Genomic DNA, 15,756 nt, shown 5'->3' with positions numbered 1-15,756 from the left:
CGCACAGGGCAACCTGCCGTCATCTCAGAACCCTACTGTGCCAGCGTCAGGAGCGGTCCCCTCGAGCCTCTGCAGGTCTGAAGCCAACCCTCCGCTGGGGCAAACTCTAGGCAACAACACTGAAAGAAAAATTTGTCCTACGAGACTCCCCCAGGAGGGCCCTTCCCTTTGACGCTCTTCGTCCCCTAGCGAAGCCGCTGAGTGTTTCTATTGGCTGATCAAGATGCCAATCTCCGAGGCGGGCTTTCCATTGGCTTCGGGGCGGGCGCTCCGAGGCTAGAGGGAAGGAGAAGGGATCAGGAGCTGGAGCTGAGGGGAGGGAGAGGCCGGACGGGGTCTGGCCGCTGCCGCTGCTCACCGGAGGACTCCAGGCCGGGCTGTGGCACTGTCCTCTGCTCCTGGGCACCGCCTGCGAGGCTCCGCTGAGCCAGCGTGGGAGAGCCGCGGGCGGCGGCCGCCGCATCATGTCAGCCAAGGACGAGCGTGCCAGGGAGATCCTGAGGGGCTTCAAACTGTATCCGCCCGGGAGCGGGGCGGGGCCGGGAGGACTTGGGAGGCGGCCGCTTGCTGAGGAGATGGGCCGGGGGCGGGGGCCGCGCCAGGTGGGCACCGGAGGAGTGGGCGGCGGGAAGTGAGGAAAGGAACGGCGTCCCGGGCCCCCGGTGGGACCTGGCGCAGGAGGCGGGGAAATGGGCGTCTTGAGGGAAGAAGGGGACGTTGATGGGATCCCCGCGGGATAGAAGCCGAGGAGCCCCGGAATTGGGCTGGAGAGGCGCCGGGCGTCGAAAACGTGTGTGTCGAGGAGGCGCGCTTGGGTCGGAGAAGAGAGGCCAGGAAGGGGCTGCGGCCCGCGCGGAAGGGATGAGGGGGCGCGGTGGGCTGGCCTCGAAGCCCAGCAGCCTCTTTGGCGGGAAGCCCCCGGGGGCAGCAGGGAAGACTGACTTGGAGCGAGTGACCTTGTGCGGGACAAATGCAGGTGCTGGTGTTGAACTCTCTCGGGTTCTCCCATCCCATCCCACCTCACTCCACCCCACCTTGTTTCCACAACTTCCCTTCCTCACTTGTGGCTCCTTCCTGGGCTGGAGCAGAGGGAGGTGGGGAGTGAGAAGTCCGAGATGGACCTCGTCTTAACTCTGCCTTGACCTTTTGAGGCATTGGACGATCGCTGCTTCTCCCTCAGCTCCCAGTTTTCTTTGCAGCGAAATGAGGATCCTAAATTTGTGTGTGGGATGCCTTGAGGTGTTTTGGTTTTGCACTGGAACTCTTGGCAAAGGTATCTGCTTGCTGGAATGTGTGTGGAACGCATAGATATGGTGGAGCTGTCCAGCAATTGTTTGATTACGTTGGGGACAGGGTGGGATTTAGTAGAATATAGAAATCGTTGCCTCAGGCCTATTGTGGTGCGGCTGCTGCAACCTCTTCTTACTGTAGTGAAGCTTTGTGTTTTAATGGAGTGTTAATCTGTGACCGTATGATGCCGATGAAAAAATGCAATCTTGTCCATTCCAATTTTACATTTTCCTGCTGATCTTAATCTCTTCTTACATCCTATACTTACAATATGGAACATCCTTAAGTTTCTCTCAGTGAAGATGTAGTCATCACTTTAGGGCTCCTCACCTGGAGGTTTAGTAAAACATTGTTCTCTGAGCTGCCTGTGTGTTTTCACAATGCCCGTTTCACTCCTGAAAATTTTAATTGCTTTGTCATACTCGGAAACCAAGTTGGTAGTAAATTTTAGAATACAGCAGCAAACAAGTTACAGGAAGTTTTGGCTATACAAAAGAAAATTTTCAAATGGAAGCTGACCTGCTATGCTTTTTTTTTTTTTTAAAGAGGAGGCATTATCATCTTTACATACTGCCATTCGTGATAAGCATTCAGTACTTTCATGCAGTGAAATTTAGTAATAGCCTCTTTTATAGCCTCCATGTACCTTTCTGTAGTTCTCTTCATAATGGTGCCTATGAATAGATAGGGATGGCTGAAGTGTTAGAAAAGCCATAACATGGCTTTTTATTTTTCCCTTAAGTAATTTATATTGTTAGTTAACGTCTATGCTGTAGACAGTAAACCCGCGACTATGGAAAATTGAGTTTTCAGAAGCAATGTTTTTGTCTGCTTGGAATTAACATATTGCTGGAAACAAGAAAGTATCAAGTTTTTAATTATTTTTTATTGAAGTGTAGTTGATTTACAGTGTTAGTTTCAGGTTATGCAGTAAAGCGATTCGGTTATACATATACATTTTTTCCTAGATTTTTTCCATTATAGCTTATTACAAGAAATTGAATATAGTCCCCTGTGCTATACAGTAGGGCCTTGTTGATTTTATATATAATAGTGTGTATCTGTTAATTCCAAACTCCTAATTTATCCCTCCTCCCTCAAGAAAGGATCTGTTTAATAGCTTTTGAACAAAGCAAAAAGGGAAAGTTTGAGCTTCTCACCTTCAGTCTTGGCTCTTGAACCTTGTTCAGGAGAAACATTTTTTCTTGAGAAAGAGGCTAAGGGACGAAAAAGGAAAAGAATAGAAAGCAGAACCTGTGTCAGCCTGCTAGAAGGGAAGGTGAATTAACCAATTAAGTAATGACTTTAGTACCTCTAGAAATGGGCTTTTAGGGAAAATTTGACCTGGGCTGAATAAATCACAAGGGAAGCAGACACACACACACACACACACAAAACACACAACACACACACACACACACACACACACACACACTGGGAGCAATGGAATCCTCTGGTAGCCTTTATTGGCATCAAAGAATTAAGAGAGAAAAGTAAAGGAGTTTTAGGATTTGCCCATACCTTCAGGAAAAAATAAAATTAATGTTTTAATAAGAAACTACCTGACTGTTGCTCACCTTTTATTGGATAAGTTGTTTTTCTGAACTTTCTTTTAGAGTATCTTTCTGTAAGAAGAGTTTTCACTACAAAAAGAAATCACCATTATATTCTCCTACCAAAGTACCAACAATGTTGACAATACTCATTTTCCACATTGACTATGTTGTTCTTTTTTGTTTTTGCCAATTTGAACAACAGATAATATCTTGTTTTAATTTGTTTTTCCCTGATTCCTAGACCTCTGGAGGGGTAATGTAGGATAGTGGTTAGGAGCTGTGCTGGCCTGTAGAGATATACTGTCTGCATTGGAGTCCCAGCCCTGTGCCTCTGGCTGTGTGGCCCTGAACAGTTTATTTAATGACTGCCACATTTTCCTTATCTGTAAATAGGGATAAAAATAGTACCTTATCTCCTAGGGTTGTGAGGATTATATGAGTTGGTATCTAAAGCATTTAACAATGCACCTGATGCCTGGTTAGCATTGTGTATTGACTATTGTTGCTGTTGTTGTTAGCTATTAGTGTTGTTGTTGGAGAAGTTGCAAAATCTTCTCTTTGACCATTTCTTTTTCTTCTGTGAATTGCTTGGTGGTTTTGTTTTTGCCCGTTTTGCTATTGAATTTCTTATTTTTCTTATTGCTTTGCAAGTGTTGTGGTATCAATCCTTTGCCTATATTGTATGTTGCAAATGTTTTCTCTCAATTTATTGCTTGTCTCTTTTTTGTTGAACAGGAATTTTAAATTATCACTTCAAATTCATCAATATTTCTCATGTGGCTTCTGCATTTTGTGTCTTGTTTAAGAAGAACTTCCTTGTCTTAAGGTTTATTAAATATCCTCCTATGTTTTTTCTCTTTTTAATGTTAGCTCTTTAATCCACTTGGAATGTATTTACACTTATGTTATGTGGTAGAAATCTAACTTCCTTTGCTGTTTGGGTAGCCAGTTGCCCCACTACTATTTACTGAGTAGTTAGTCCATCCTTTTCCCCACTGTTCTGAAATGCTATCTTTGTCATATATTGAGGCTCCATAAGACATGGATTTATTTTTGGAATATATCTGTTTCATTGTTCCATTTATCTCTTCCCATTCCTTTCCTGTATGCATTGTTTTAATTATTTTAGTTTTATATTATGACTTAGTATAGTTTACAATAGGGTTGATATGTCATGAACAGAGAATGTGTTTGAAGTCATACTGTAAGTTCCTTATAAATATTCATGTCCCTTTTATACAAATAGAACCTTGCTTATATTTCCAGAATAGGTACTCAATAAGTATGAATAGCACACTTCATAAATCAGGGATAGTCTTTGTATCTGAGAAAATGCAGTATAAACTTTTGTATTTGCCGTAAGTCTTTTTAAAATAAAATATTTGTAAGATTTATTTTTCACATCACCTACACCTCACCTTACCCCCTTTCAGCTCAAACACATTGAGTCTTGGATTTCTTGCTTGCTTGTTAAAAACATAATGCTTCCTAATTTTGAATTAAAGTTATGAATGAAATATTACTTGGAGAAGAAATGTGGTTCTCCTGCAAAGGTTTTGAATTTGAGTATTTTGAATAGCTGATATGGAGATGTTGTTTGGGATCCTGAATTCCCCATTTCATTCATTCAACAAAAGTCTGTTGGCAGACTTCTGAACAGGGTCCTATATATTTAAATGACATAACAATGAATGAGTCACAGACCCTTCTTTCCAGAAATGTAACCATTTATATGTCTGCTTAGAAAGGATATCTACAAAAGGAATGCATTTTTAAAAATAGTATTTAATTTTTCTTTTACAAGCTCCAGCTACATAAAAATGAAGTTTGTTGGTATTTTAATATAGCTTTCTAATATAGCTAATGTTTAATGTATTTCCTTTTATTAAAATGGAGTCATAAATATTATTTTGAAACTTTTTTCACTTAATTTACCATGCTTATAATTTTCAAAAGATAGTTACTTTCAATTGCTTTCAGTGACTCAGATTTGTCACAGTCCTCTTATACTGGTTTTCTAGTATAGGCTGTAATGCACTGTTCAGCTTATTCAAATTACTTTTTTCTCAACATAAATATATAACTTTATTAAGTTAATGTCAAGAAACTGACACACTGCCATAAGAAAGGATTATGCTTTTGCTATTTCATTGTTTTTAATCCATCTGGAATGTGCTTTGATATAAGGTATGAAGCAGTGATTTAATTTTTTAAAGGTTAGCTAATTGTCCCCCATTTCTTTATTTATACCCCAGATATTAACATAATATCCAGAATATAAATGACTGCCTGCACCAGTAAGATAAATATTTAACTCAAAATGGACAAAGCATAAGAACAAACAGTTCTCAGAAGACAAATTCAAATAACCAATGAATAAATTCAGAGATGTTCAAATTTATTAAAACAACAAACTATCCCTCTTTCCCAATTAATTGACAAAAATTTAGAAGATTGATGATACTCAGTCTTGGCCACTATTAGGGGAAAGGGATGCTTCATTTGTTCTCTGTGTGTGTGCGTGTGTGTGTATGTGTGTTTGTGTGTGCGTGCGCGCATTTATGGAAAGTAATTGGTATCTAAAGAAATTTTACATGTAACTGCAGTAAAGCATAGAGCAGTCATTAGAGCATGGACTCTAGGTTCAGACTTTCTTGCCTCCACCTCTGTGACCCTGGGCAGAGCACTCAAACTCTGAACCTTAGTATCTATTTCATTTCCTTAGAAGGTTATGAAAATTAAATGCAACTGCATATAAAATGCTTAGTACAGTGTCTGGCACATAGTAAGTAATATTAACTGCTGGTATTATTTGTTTTATTAATAATTATTATTATTAAAATAACAATACTGTTACTATTACTATAAACCCACTTATTTTTCTGAGGTATGACCAATGACTTCATGCTAATCTCTTTCTTACTGAGAAACTGTAATGTCTCTGTTTTACATCTTTGAAGAAGTGATTCAGTTAATAAGCACTGATGTATACCTAGTGTTTATCTTGTTTTCTAGGAGCTAATCACATTCCAATATATGGCAGGTGAGCCAAAAAATTCCTAGTTTGGCTCAGAAGGTTTCTTGTGTTCTTGGCATTTCCTCTCCATAGTTTGCTCCTGGATCCCCCACATTCTTTCTTGTAGACCTTAATCTCTGACTTTACTTCCAGTCAGAAATAGTTGGCTTTACATCTCCTATTCACTTAGGTTTCCTTATTAAGAAGAATAGACTGTTGAACTTTTCTTGAATGTCAGTATTGCCTAAGAGATGCCTTGGCCAAGTGTTAAAGATGAGCTTGGGGTTTATAATTCCTAAAATACAATTTTTGCCTTATCAACCCAAATTTGAGGAAAGCAACTAAAACATACCATCCATATAGCCAGTAAATACTGTTGATCCCAGATTGTCTGGTCGTGGATTCGCATAGACTGTGTTTGGTAGTTTGTTCTCCAAGATCTTCATGCATGGGCTCTATTATTGTAGTTATCGTCCTCCTGAATGGATTAAATGAATATACCATCCTATTGATCATGTTATTTAGGATTTTTAAACAAGACTTGCCGCTTTTGCATTTTGGGGAGGAATTTGGAATATAATTTGGTAACTTATAGTCTTTTTCATACCTTCTAAATTTCTTTCCAGGATTGTGTTTATGGTGAAATATTATAGTAACTTCTGGAAAAATGGAACAGAATACAGTAAGACACTGATGGAAAATTCTTGTATCACCCCTAAATTTGATAAAGGACTAGCAGGGTGCTGAGGTTTGCCAGCTCTAGGTTCTTATTAGACTTGACCTCTCTTTTGCCTCACAGGCTTCACTTGTCAGCACTCTCTGCCCACAAATCCCCATGTTAGAGAAGGACTTGACTTCTAAATATATGGACCTGTCTTATTCCTCAGCTTTAGCATCATACCAGCTTGTCTAGTAATCAGACTGCTCCAGTCATTGCTTGAATGCTTAAAACTCAAATTCTCAAGATTTTAGGAGCAACATTCTTCTTTTGCTTTGGACTGGCTGATAATTTTGAAACTGAGAAGAAAAGCGAATATATTTTCTTACAGTCCAATATCCATAAAGATCTCAGTGGATTGGACTAAAGAAGCACACACTGTTTATGGAGGAATTTGCTTAGTCTGCAGTTGGGGTGGGGGTAGGGGGCACAGCAAAGTGGAGCTGGTCCAGAGAAGAGGCACTTGAAACATGTCAGTACAATAATTAGAGAACTGAGAGGGATTAACTTGAAAATGAATTGGACAAAGAATATGAATGTTTTCTTCTGAAGTTTAAAAACTGTTTGAAAGAGGAAGAATTAAATGTGTTATGTGGCTCTCAGAGGATACAAGGTTAGAAATCACAGACGACAGAGTTTAGCCCATTTTTAATGAGTAGAGTTACCTGAAGAAAAAAAATTCCAGAAAATATTTTAAGCATCAGATAGATGCTTGTCTATCGTGTGTATTGCAGCAGAAAATGTATGCATCAGATAAGGTGTTAGAGTAGATGATCTCCAGAAGGACTCAAATCCTTTCGACACTGTAATTCTTTGATGTAGTGACCACCTTTCTTAGGTAACAAGGATTCTTTGTAGCAAGTATTTCTATTGAGATAGGTACTCCACCTAAAATAGGCAAAACATTTTTGTGTGATTTGATGTTATTAAAGCATAATATTGTTTCCTTTTCGTTTTTCAGACAACTCTTAGATACTCGGTGTTGGTAACGTATTTTGTTTAGTGTATCATGGATCCACTGAGTCAAAGTTACAGAGAGCAGTTTTTGCCTCTGAATTTATATTAAGTCTAGAGAACTAAACATAAATAACTCTAATAAATAACACTATAAATTTAGCCATAAGAAGAAAAGGGGTAGCCTAATAATATCCAACATTCTTATAGTCTTTTTCAGTTTTTCAGAGCACTTTGATGCAGTATTACCATGATGCCTCTCTGGAGAGTTTATTTGTGTTGCCATAGTTTCGATTTTGAGTTGAAAATTTTTCCTCAGTGTTTAAGTCACAGATTTATTTTTCACTTGAAAATTATTCTCTTCCATTGTGATTATATCCCCTGTATTTTTTTGTTTTTCCTCAACTTTCAGATACAGAGTACAGAATTTAGACTGGGATAAGGAAGAATTTTCTAACAATTAGAGTTACTTGAAAAAAAGACACTTTTCAGAAAGTATTTAAGCAGCATGTATTAGTCTGCTAGGGCTGCCACAACAAAATTTACCATACACTGGGTGGCTTAAACAACAGACATTTATTTCTCAACAATTCCGGAAGCTAGGAATTCCAAGATCAAGGTACTAGCTGATTTTGTTCCTGGTGAGTGCTCTGTTCCTGGCTTACAGACAGCCACCTTCTCTCGTGTCCTCACGTGGTGGAGAGAGCGTGGATAGGCAAATTGTAGGAGAGTCATAACTATACCATGTGTGGCACTGCTACCTGGGTGACAGTTCTATTTGGAAAGGATGGTTTGTGGACAGGTCACTGCAAAAAAAAAAATTTTTTTAATGGACTGAATCTGAGAATCTAGCCATAAGAAATGTTAAGGCTTTGCTTTTAAGCCATCTCTGTGAAGAGCAAAGGCAGAGGAGCTCTGGCCTTAGTGCTGCCAGTTACTGGTGGTTTATTCAGGCATTTGTTAGCAGGATCTGTAAGTGCCAGGTAATTTGCTAAACCCAAGAGATGGAAAATGATAAGCCAGATTCCATATCCAAAGAACTTTTATTTTATGAGGGAGGGAGAATGGGAGATAGAGAGACAGAGATGATAACAATCAGAATACAACGTGGTAAGTGCCCAGTAGTATGAAATGGAACCTCTTAATAAAGAATGACTGCTGCTGGAGGCGTTCTGGAAGACTTAAGAATTGTCATTTGAATAGGATCTTGGATGATGAGTAGGTGTTGAGGAGTTTAATTTTAAAGATACTGGGGAGCAACACAGAGGAAGGAAAGTGATGGCATGAAAAATGAGGGAAGAGAGGGTTTTAGAGGGGAGTTGGGGTCAAGAATGAGGAAAGAGGATAAAAAACAAGTCATTGGAATTGCTGAAAATTTTGTTCATTCATTGAATATTTGAGACTCTACTGAGAGTCCCATGATACCTGATGGATCATTGGTGATCTTTTTGAAAATAGTAAATTGGGGGAAACAAATTAACTATCATGTGTCAAGATTAGAAAATGGGTAATAGATGAGGAAATAAATTCAGCAAGAACAGATTACTCTTTCAAGAAATCTGGTGACCTGGGAAAGCAGAGATTAGGGGAGTAGCTTGAGCAAGTAGAAAGCTTTTATTATAGAAGTCACTTATTTAAGCGTATTCAACTTTGTGCAAGTTGTTTAAAATCTATAAAACAAGAATAATGCTTGCTCCCACTACCTTACAGAGATATTATGAAATTTGAGTAAATATATATGCCAGTTCACTTTAAAAACTAGAGCTCTACAAATTCATTATGCTTACTATTACATTGTTAAAATTATTTATTTGTCTTTGCTTTAAAGTTCAGGGTTGCTTTCTATTTTGCAAATTTGTAGGTTTCATGTTTCAGGGTGTTGATAAAGCCAGAGTCTTAGTGATCTTCTTTTTTTTTTTTTTTTGACTCCAGATTAGACATCCTTTTTTCACAATTCTGGGAAGTAATTGTGGCTGTTGACATGATAGTATACTAAGCCCCCTGTGTGACACATATGTCCCATTTGAAAGCCAAAAAACCATGTTTGGCTTTTTTTTTTTTTTTTTTTTTAGGAGGGTTATAATTTGAGGAAGTTGATTTCCCTCTCAATACTGTAGAATTTTAAAAGCTACGTAAAATTCAGGGATCTCTGAATGTGGATTTTCATAGGATTCAAAGCAATATCCCTATTACTCTAAATAATGTGTAAGAAACAGTGGCTGATCCTTTGGGGAATGCACCCTTGGAAAAGTGCTTTGTGTTAACTCTTCTTCAATCAGGAAGTTCTGGGAAGCAAATAAAAATGCAAAGGGAGTCTCTCTGTGAAATCTCTTTGGCTATGTCTATTCTAACTTGTTTCTGACCACTTTCAGGCACATAACTGCACATATATCAGTAGAATAATAGACCTACTAGAAAAAGAAAGGTTTGTTTCATTGTTTGACTTTGCTAGTGAGAAGACTGTGTTATGTTTCAAATAATGACCTCTCATTACTAAATTACTTGCCTCCACTGTTTCCCAGGCCAGTTTGAATTTTGACTGTATGCTTTCCAAGCATAGTACCTCTGCCAGGGCCAGAGTATTATTTCACAGGGCTATCACTACTGATTACAGTGCTGCATATTATGTTTCAAGGATACCAGGTTTCTCAGGGATCCATTTATATTTTCTCAACCTTGCTCCTACAAATAGGAAAAATACCACAGGGAAAATCATTGTGAAATTATTGGGCAGAGAAAGGTGTTTCAATGTACATCATTTGGAATTGGTTCTTGAAATGTACTAAAAAAAAGGGGGGGGGGGGATGCTCTGTATAACCAGTGCTAGTGTGGAAGGAGCCTAAAAGGAGGGCTTCAATATTTAAAAATTAATGAAGGTGGGAGATAGTGATAGAGTGTATGCCTACCATCCATAAAGTTCTGGGTTCAATCCCCAGTACTTCCATTTAAAAAATTTTAAATAAATAAATAAACCTACAAAAAATAAAAATTTATTAAAGTAAGAGTAACAGAAGGAAATGAGTTCAGAAAGTGAACAAGGAGGAGAATTTGAGAAGAGAGAGATCACAAAGGCAGTGTTAAAAGACAAAGAACAAGAAAAAAAAAAAAAGAAAGAAAGAAAAGAAAAAGCCACAACCAAAAACTAGGAAAGCAAAGCAAAGAAAGGCATTCCTATGATGAAAATGCTCAGGATACCACTAAATAGAAACTCCCTTTGTTTACTGCTGGTCATTGCAGCTACTTCCACCCCAGAGGAATGAGAAGGGGAGGCTTTTCTTCATGCCTGTGACCTTGTTATTGAAGCTTTGCCTCCTATTGCTGGAGTTTGCCATAGTAGGCATCAGCATGTGTCATTTGTGCTTAGCCATTTTGCCTGAAAATCCTACTTACCTTGAAATTCCTCAGACTGTAGGTAATGAGCCGCATGCATGCCCATATATAATTTACAGGTACTCTACAAAGTCATGAATTCAACTTAATGCAAAATGGGCTTTTAAATTCTAGTATGTTTTTACCTGCAATTTGCCTTACTGACTTAACTGTTCTCCTTAAGGAGAATGGGGGGTTTTTGTTTGTTTGTTTGTTGCTTTTTGTTTTTTGCTGAGCTCCAGCTCTTAAGTTGCCATTTCCACAGCCTGCTGAACCTTGAATGAGCAACTCTCCTTGTTTGGCTTCTAGACACTCTTCAGTGAGCCTTGCTCTCTGGTTGCTCAGTCTGAATGAGAATTCTAATCAACCCCTCTGACTGCTCTCTGATGCTCAGTGTGGTTCAACACATATTAAGAGCTGATTATATGCTGAGCACTGAAAAGAGAAGGATAAATAATATAGTGCCAATGGAATTTGACTTGCAAACTTGTATGCATGGTACATTCTGATATATGCTGTGAAGCAGGTATAAACAAGTGTACAGGCACACTGAGGAGGAATCACAGCTTTGTCTCAGGGTGTATCAGGGACCACAATCAGAGAGGAAGTTGACAATAGCACTGGATTTTTAAGGAGAGTATGGGAGGGCGGGATGCACATTCTAGGCAGAGTAGAGCAGGGGTCTGCTAAACACTGAAGCAGAAGAAATCATCTTTGGGAAGGACAGCAATTAGGGGTGACTGGAGGATAGTCTGTGCCTAGGAGCTAGGGTAAGAGGTGACTGGAGAATGGAAAGGATGGCAGAGACTAGCCTCAGTATCCTCCTCCCTCCAACTAGCCTTGCCTTACCCTCTTAACTTCTTCACTCCAGGTTTATAGCAGTTCATTATACCTGCTGCCCTCCTGGTTACCTGTTGATTTCCTGTTTTTTATTAAATTGTCCTTTCTACTTGATCTACCTTCCTATCTCACCCTTCTCCATTATCCTTTTAACCTATTATTAACTTACAACCTTTTTTAATAAAATCAGTATTCCCCAAACCTATTTACAAAGCCTGAACTTGATGTGTTCCTCAGAAATGAGTGTGTCTGAGGATGGAAGGACTTTTTTTATTGGACACTCGCATAGGACTAAGGGAGGCCATATCTAGCAAGAACAGAGGTCTTGTCTTTCTATCCTCTAGAGCACTGCTTCTTAGACTATCACTGGTAACAAACCAGGCTTTCACTTCTAATCCTATACAGACTGATATTTGTATAAATAAAAATGAATTATTAGAAAAATGACATACAAAATATAAGTCAAAAATTTTGTTATTAGAGTCAACATACAGATTACTCTGCAAATTGCTATTAAAATTTTTAAACACTTACCTTGTCACAGACTAGTAACCCAACACATTCACAAACCAGCACCCATCTGTAGGACCGCATTTTGAATAGCACAACTGTTGAATCCCCAATACGACTTGTGCCTGATACTCAGGAGAACTTCAGTGCATGTTTGGGGAATAAGTACGTAAATGAGAAAGTTAACATGATTATAGTAGTAGGAAGGGGGAAATGACAGTAGCAGCTGTCTTGGAGAGTTGAAGGGAAATGATAGAGAAAGTAAAGAGTACTATAGTAATGTTACCCTCCATGTAAAACAAACTTTGTCTCATCACTCTCTGATCATTCCTTTGGCTCTCTAGTGAGGCAGATACAGGATACTAAATCACCTGTGTGGACTTCTGTGTAATAATAGTTTTGATCTTGCCAAATATATAAAACTTACTCTGCATGTCTGCAGAAAAATGTCAACCTGCTTATCTGAACTAGTTCTCAAGAGCAAATCTGCAGTTGTAAGGATTGATTTCAAATAGTAACTCCTGCTGTTTGACTCAAAGTATTTCTTCACGTTGTAATATGAACCATACTGCCAAATGTTTTCCCTGCCCGAGATTTTCTTGTTTCCTTTTGTATCTTCTCAGAAAATTAGCTGGATAGGGTAAGAAGTCTTCATATCAAAAACTTTGTAATAAACAAACCCTCTATGTCGATTAAGATAATTTCAGATTGCTTATAACACTGCACATTTTCAGTTCTTAAAAGCAAATTGTAAGGTCTTGAATCCCTTTCAAATGAGGAATTCATGGTATCATTCAAGGAATAGAAAAGCAGGAGGTATACTTTTTAATATTCAAACATGTAGCAGCATTTGAAGGAGATCATTAATTTGAAACATTTAGTTAATTGAATGGAACTTATAACAAGGAAGTTTTATTATTTTAAATAGAATTTTGTTTACATCGTAGGTCACTGCAATCAGCCCTCCATACCTGAGGATTCCACATTTGGGGAATTCAACCAACTGCAAGTTGAAAATATTCAGGAAAAAATTCCAGAAAATTCCAAAAGCAAAACTTGAAATTGCCACACCAGCAACTATTTATATAATATTTACATTGTATTAGGTAGTATGAATATTCTAGAGGTAATTTAAAGTACACAGGAGGATATGCATAGGTTACATGCAAATACTATACCATTTTGTAAATAAGGGTCTTGAGCACCCGCAGATTATGGTATGGCAGGTAGTCCCAGAACCAGACCCCTGCAGATACTGAGGGACAGCTGTACAGCATCGGTCAATTGATGCATAGTCCTTATTCTCTACTAACCACATCCCAAGAGAATAGAGTTAAGAGGGGCAAAAGGACCATTTTTGTGGTAAATTTGGGAGTCTGCCTGCCTTTCTCGCCCTCCAATCAGTTTCCTCAGCTCTTCTAGCTCTGGAGACTTGTCCTCACAAAGATGCTTAGGACCCTGCAGCTGCCTGAAGCCACTTTCTTTCCAAGAGTATGTAGAGTGGACAGGCCTCTGCCTGAATGCTAGCTATGTTTACTAGCTGTGAGTTCCTGAGAAAGGAATTTAACTTATATGAACACTACTGTTCCATGTGGGTGTCATTATTAAATGAGATAAGACTGAAAAATAGAGAGGGGCTCTTAGGGCAGCACTTGGCATGTGTATTAAACATCGATGCTCAGGTATATTAGTTCTTTTACTCTGCCTCTTTCTTTAAGGATTAGCTTTAAGCAATTAATGTAGCATATAAGGCTGATGATATTGTTCCAGATAAAGCTGGAAATATTGTTCACCTTTTCCCTGGCCTTATATGTCTGCAGTTATCAAGTTAAACAAGACTGCTAGGAAGCTAGCTTTGAGAAATAGAAAAGAGTTAGGACTTCCTTTATTTGTCTGCATTGGTAATGAATCATAGATTAAGAATTATTGACTCTTATAGCCATTGTTAGGCTAATACAATCAGTGGGGTTTCCCTTAGCCTTTGGAAATTTTACAGAAACTCAGAAGAGAGACAAGAACCTCAAATCTGAGACTGATTTCTATCTCCCCCAGTCCTGACTGGACTGGCTTGCCCAGCAACACCCCTTACCATTTGAATGTGGGAGAAACTAACCCCTCAACTAGTACTAGATCTGTTACCTGGACATTGTTGTGGTTTTATTGATTTTAGATAGAGTGATTCAGTAATTTCTGGGAAGTTTGCCTAAGCTAAAAGAAAAAATAGTGTCTCTAGTCACACAGCACGTCCTCTTTGTAAATATGTCTTCTACCCATCAAGGATGTATAAGAGATCAAGAATCTGGATCCCCCATCAGTGAGTGAGTTCTAACCTGTTGAGTACATTAGCAGCATAATCTGAGCTGGCATTCCACAATACCAAAAGGCATCCTGTAGTCTGCAGTGTTTGAGGTGACTTTCTAGCCTCACGTCCTGGAAGAACTGCTTGTCGTGTACCATAAGCTTAGGGATCATGACTTACTTATCTTCTGTCCCCCCCTGTCTTGAGTATAGTCTCTCCCTGGTACAGACTGGGTATGCAGAAGGCCTGTCTGTGTCATATAAATATTAAGAACATGGATGTTGAAATCAGGCACTCAAAAACCAACTTTAGGACTTACTGGTTTGTAACCTTTGAACATGTAGTTGCCATCCCTAAACCTCAGATTCCTTTCCATATAAGGGCTATAATAATAATGCCTATATCACATGGTTGTGAGGATTAATTTAGATGTGAATAAAGTACTTGGCCAATATCTGACACTCAGTACGTGTTAATCATCATTATACAGTAAATAAGTGCCGAATATAAAGATTAGTGGTACTAGTCTGCCAAAGATTCTTACACCCAGGAGATATGTAATGTGAATCATCTGACATAAAATTATTTCCATTTCTTGGTAAAGTCTTCCGCTTTAGTTTATCCTGTTCATTTAAACAGAAATTTACTTAGATATGGCCTATTGGATAAGGAGTGTCTGATAAAGTATACCTGCTGATTCATATAATTGCTCCAAATAATCTTATGTGAAACTTTTCCTATTTTATTGTTTTTGGAAATTATCTTGGAGGAGGAACAGTCTGATGGTGGCTTATGAATATTTTTATATTAAATACTTCGTCATTCTAAAAAATATGCTAAACATTTCTAATTTCCATGGGAAAACCCTCAGGAAAAAAACATCCCCTCCCCTTTTTTTGGTTATATCTCTAGTGAAGTTTAGAAATTCAAAGAAGAATATTGCCTGGAAGCTGCAAAGAGACCCCATGTTTGAGCTTCTTGATGTTATTTCTGCACACAAAGAAGCATTTGGGCAAATAATCCATTGTTTGTTGTTGGTTCCTAAAGCACTGCCAGGGGAGACTTATACTCCTGGGGTCTCTTCTTATGTCCCAGGAGGAAGTGGATGGAAGATGGTTATTAATCTGCACCAACTTCAGTTTATTAGCTGTACTGGTTCCCAAACATGTTTTTGGCAGAGAAATATTCTGCAGGTTCCCTTATA

The 15,756-nt window shown here is 38.6% G+C and overlaps 1 protein-coding gene across 1 annotated transcript in view; it reads left to right on the top strand.

Annotated features, from left to right (window-relative positions):
* The first annotated feature begins 265 nt into the window (after window positions 1-265).
* PDE6D (phosphodiesterase 6D) overlaps window positions 266-15,756 on the top strand; it is a 45,118-nt gene continuing 29,627 nt past the window's right edge. The window contains exon 1 of the mRNA XM_031452397.2: window positions 266-514. Coding sequence (XP_031308257.1) covers window positions 465-514 — 50 coding nt within the window. The 5' untranslated portion in view covers window positions 266-464. The remainder of the gene's footprint in view (window positions 515-15,756) is intronic.

This window comes from Camelus dromedarius, chromosome 4, assembly GCF_036321535.1.
Source record: "Camelus dromedarius isolate mCamDro1 chromosome 4, mCamDro1.pat, whole genome shotgun sequence".
In the NCBI taxonomy this organism is placed as follows: Eukaryota; Metazoa; Chordata; class Mammalia; order Artiodactyla; family Camelidae; genus Camelus; species Camelus dromedarius.
The sequence above is the reverse complement of the archived record's forward strand: the minus strand, read 5'-3'. Positions and strand labels throughout refer to the sequence as shown.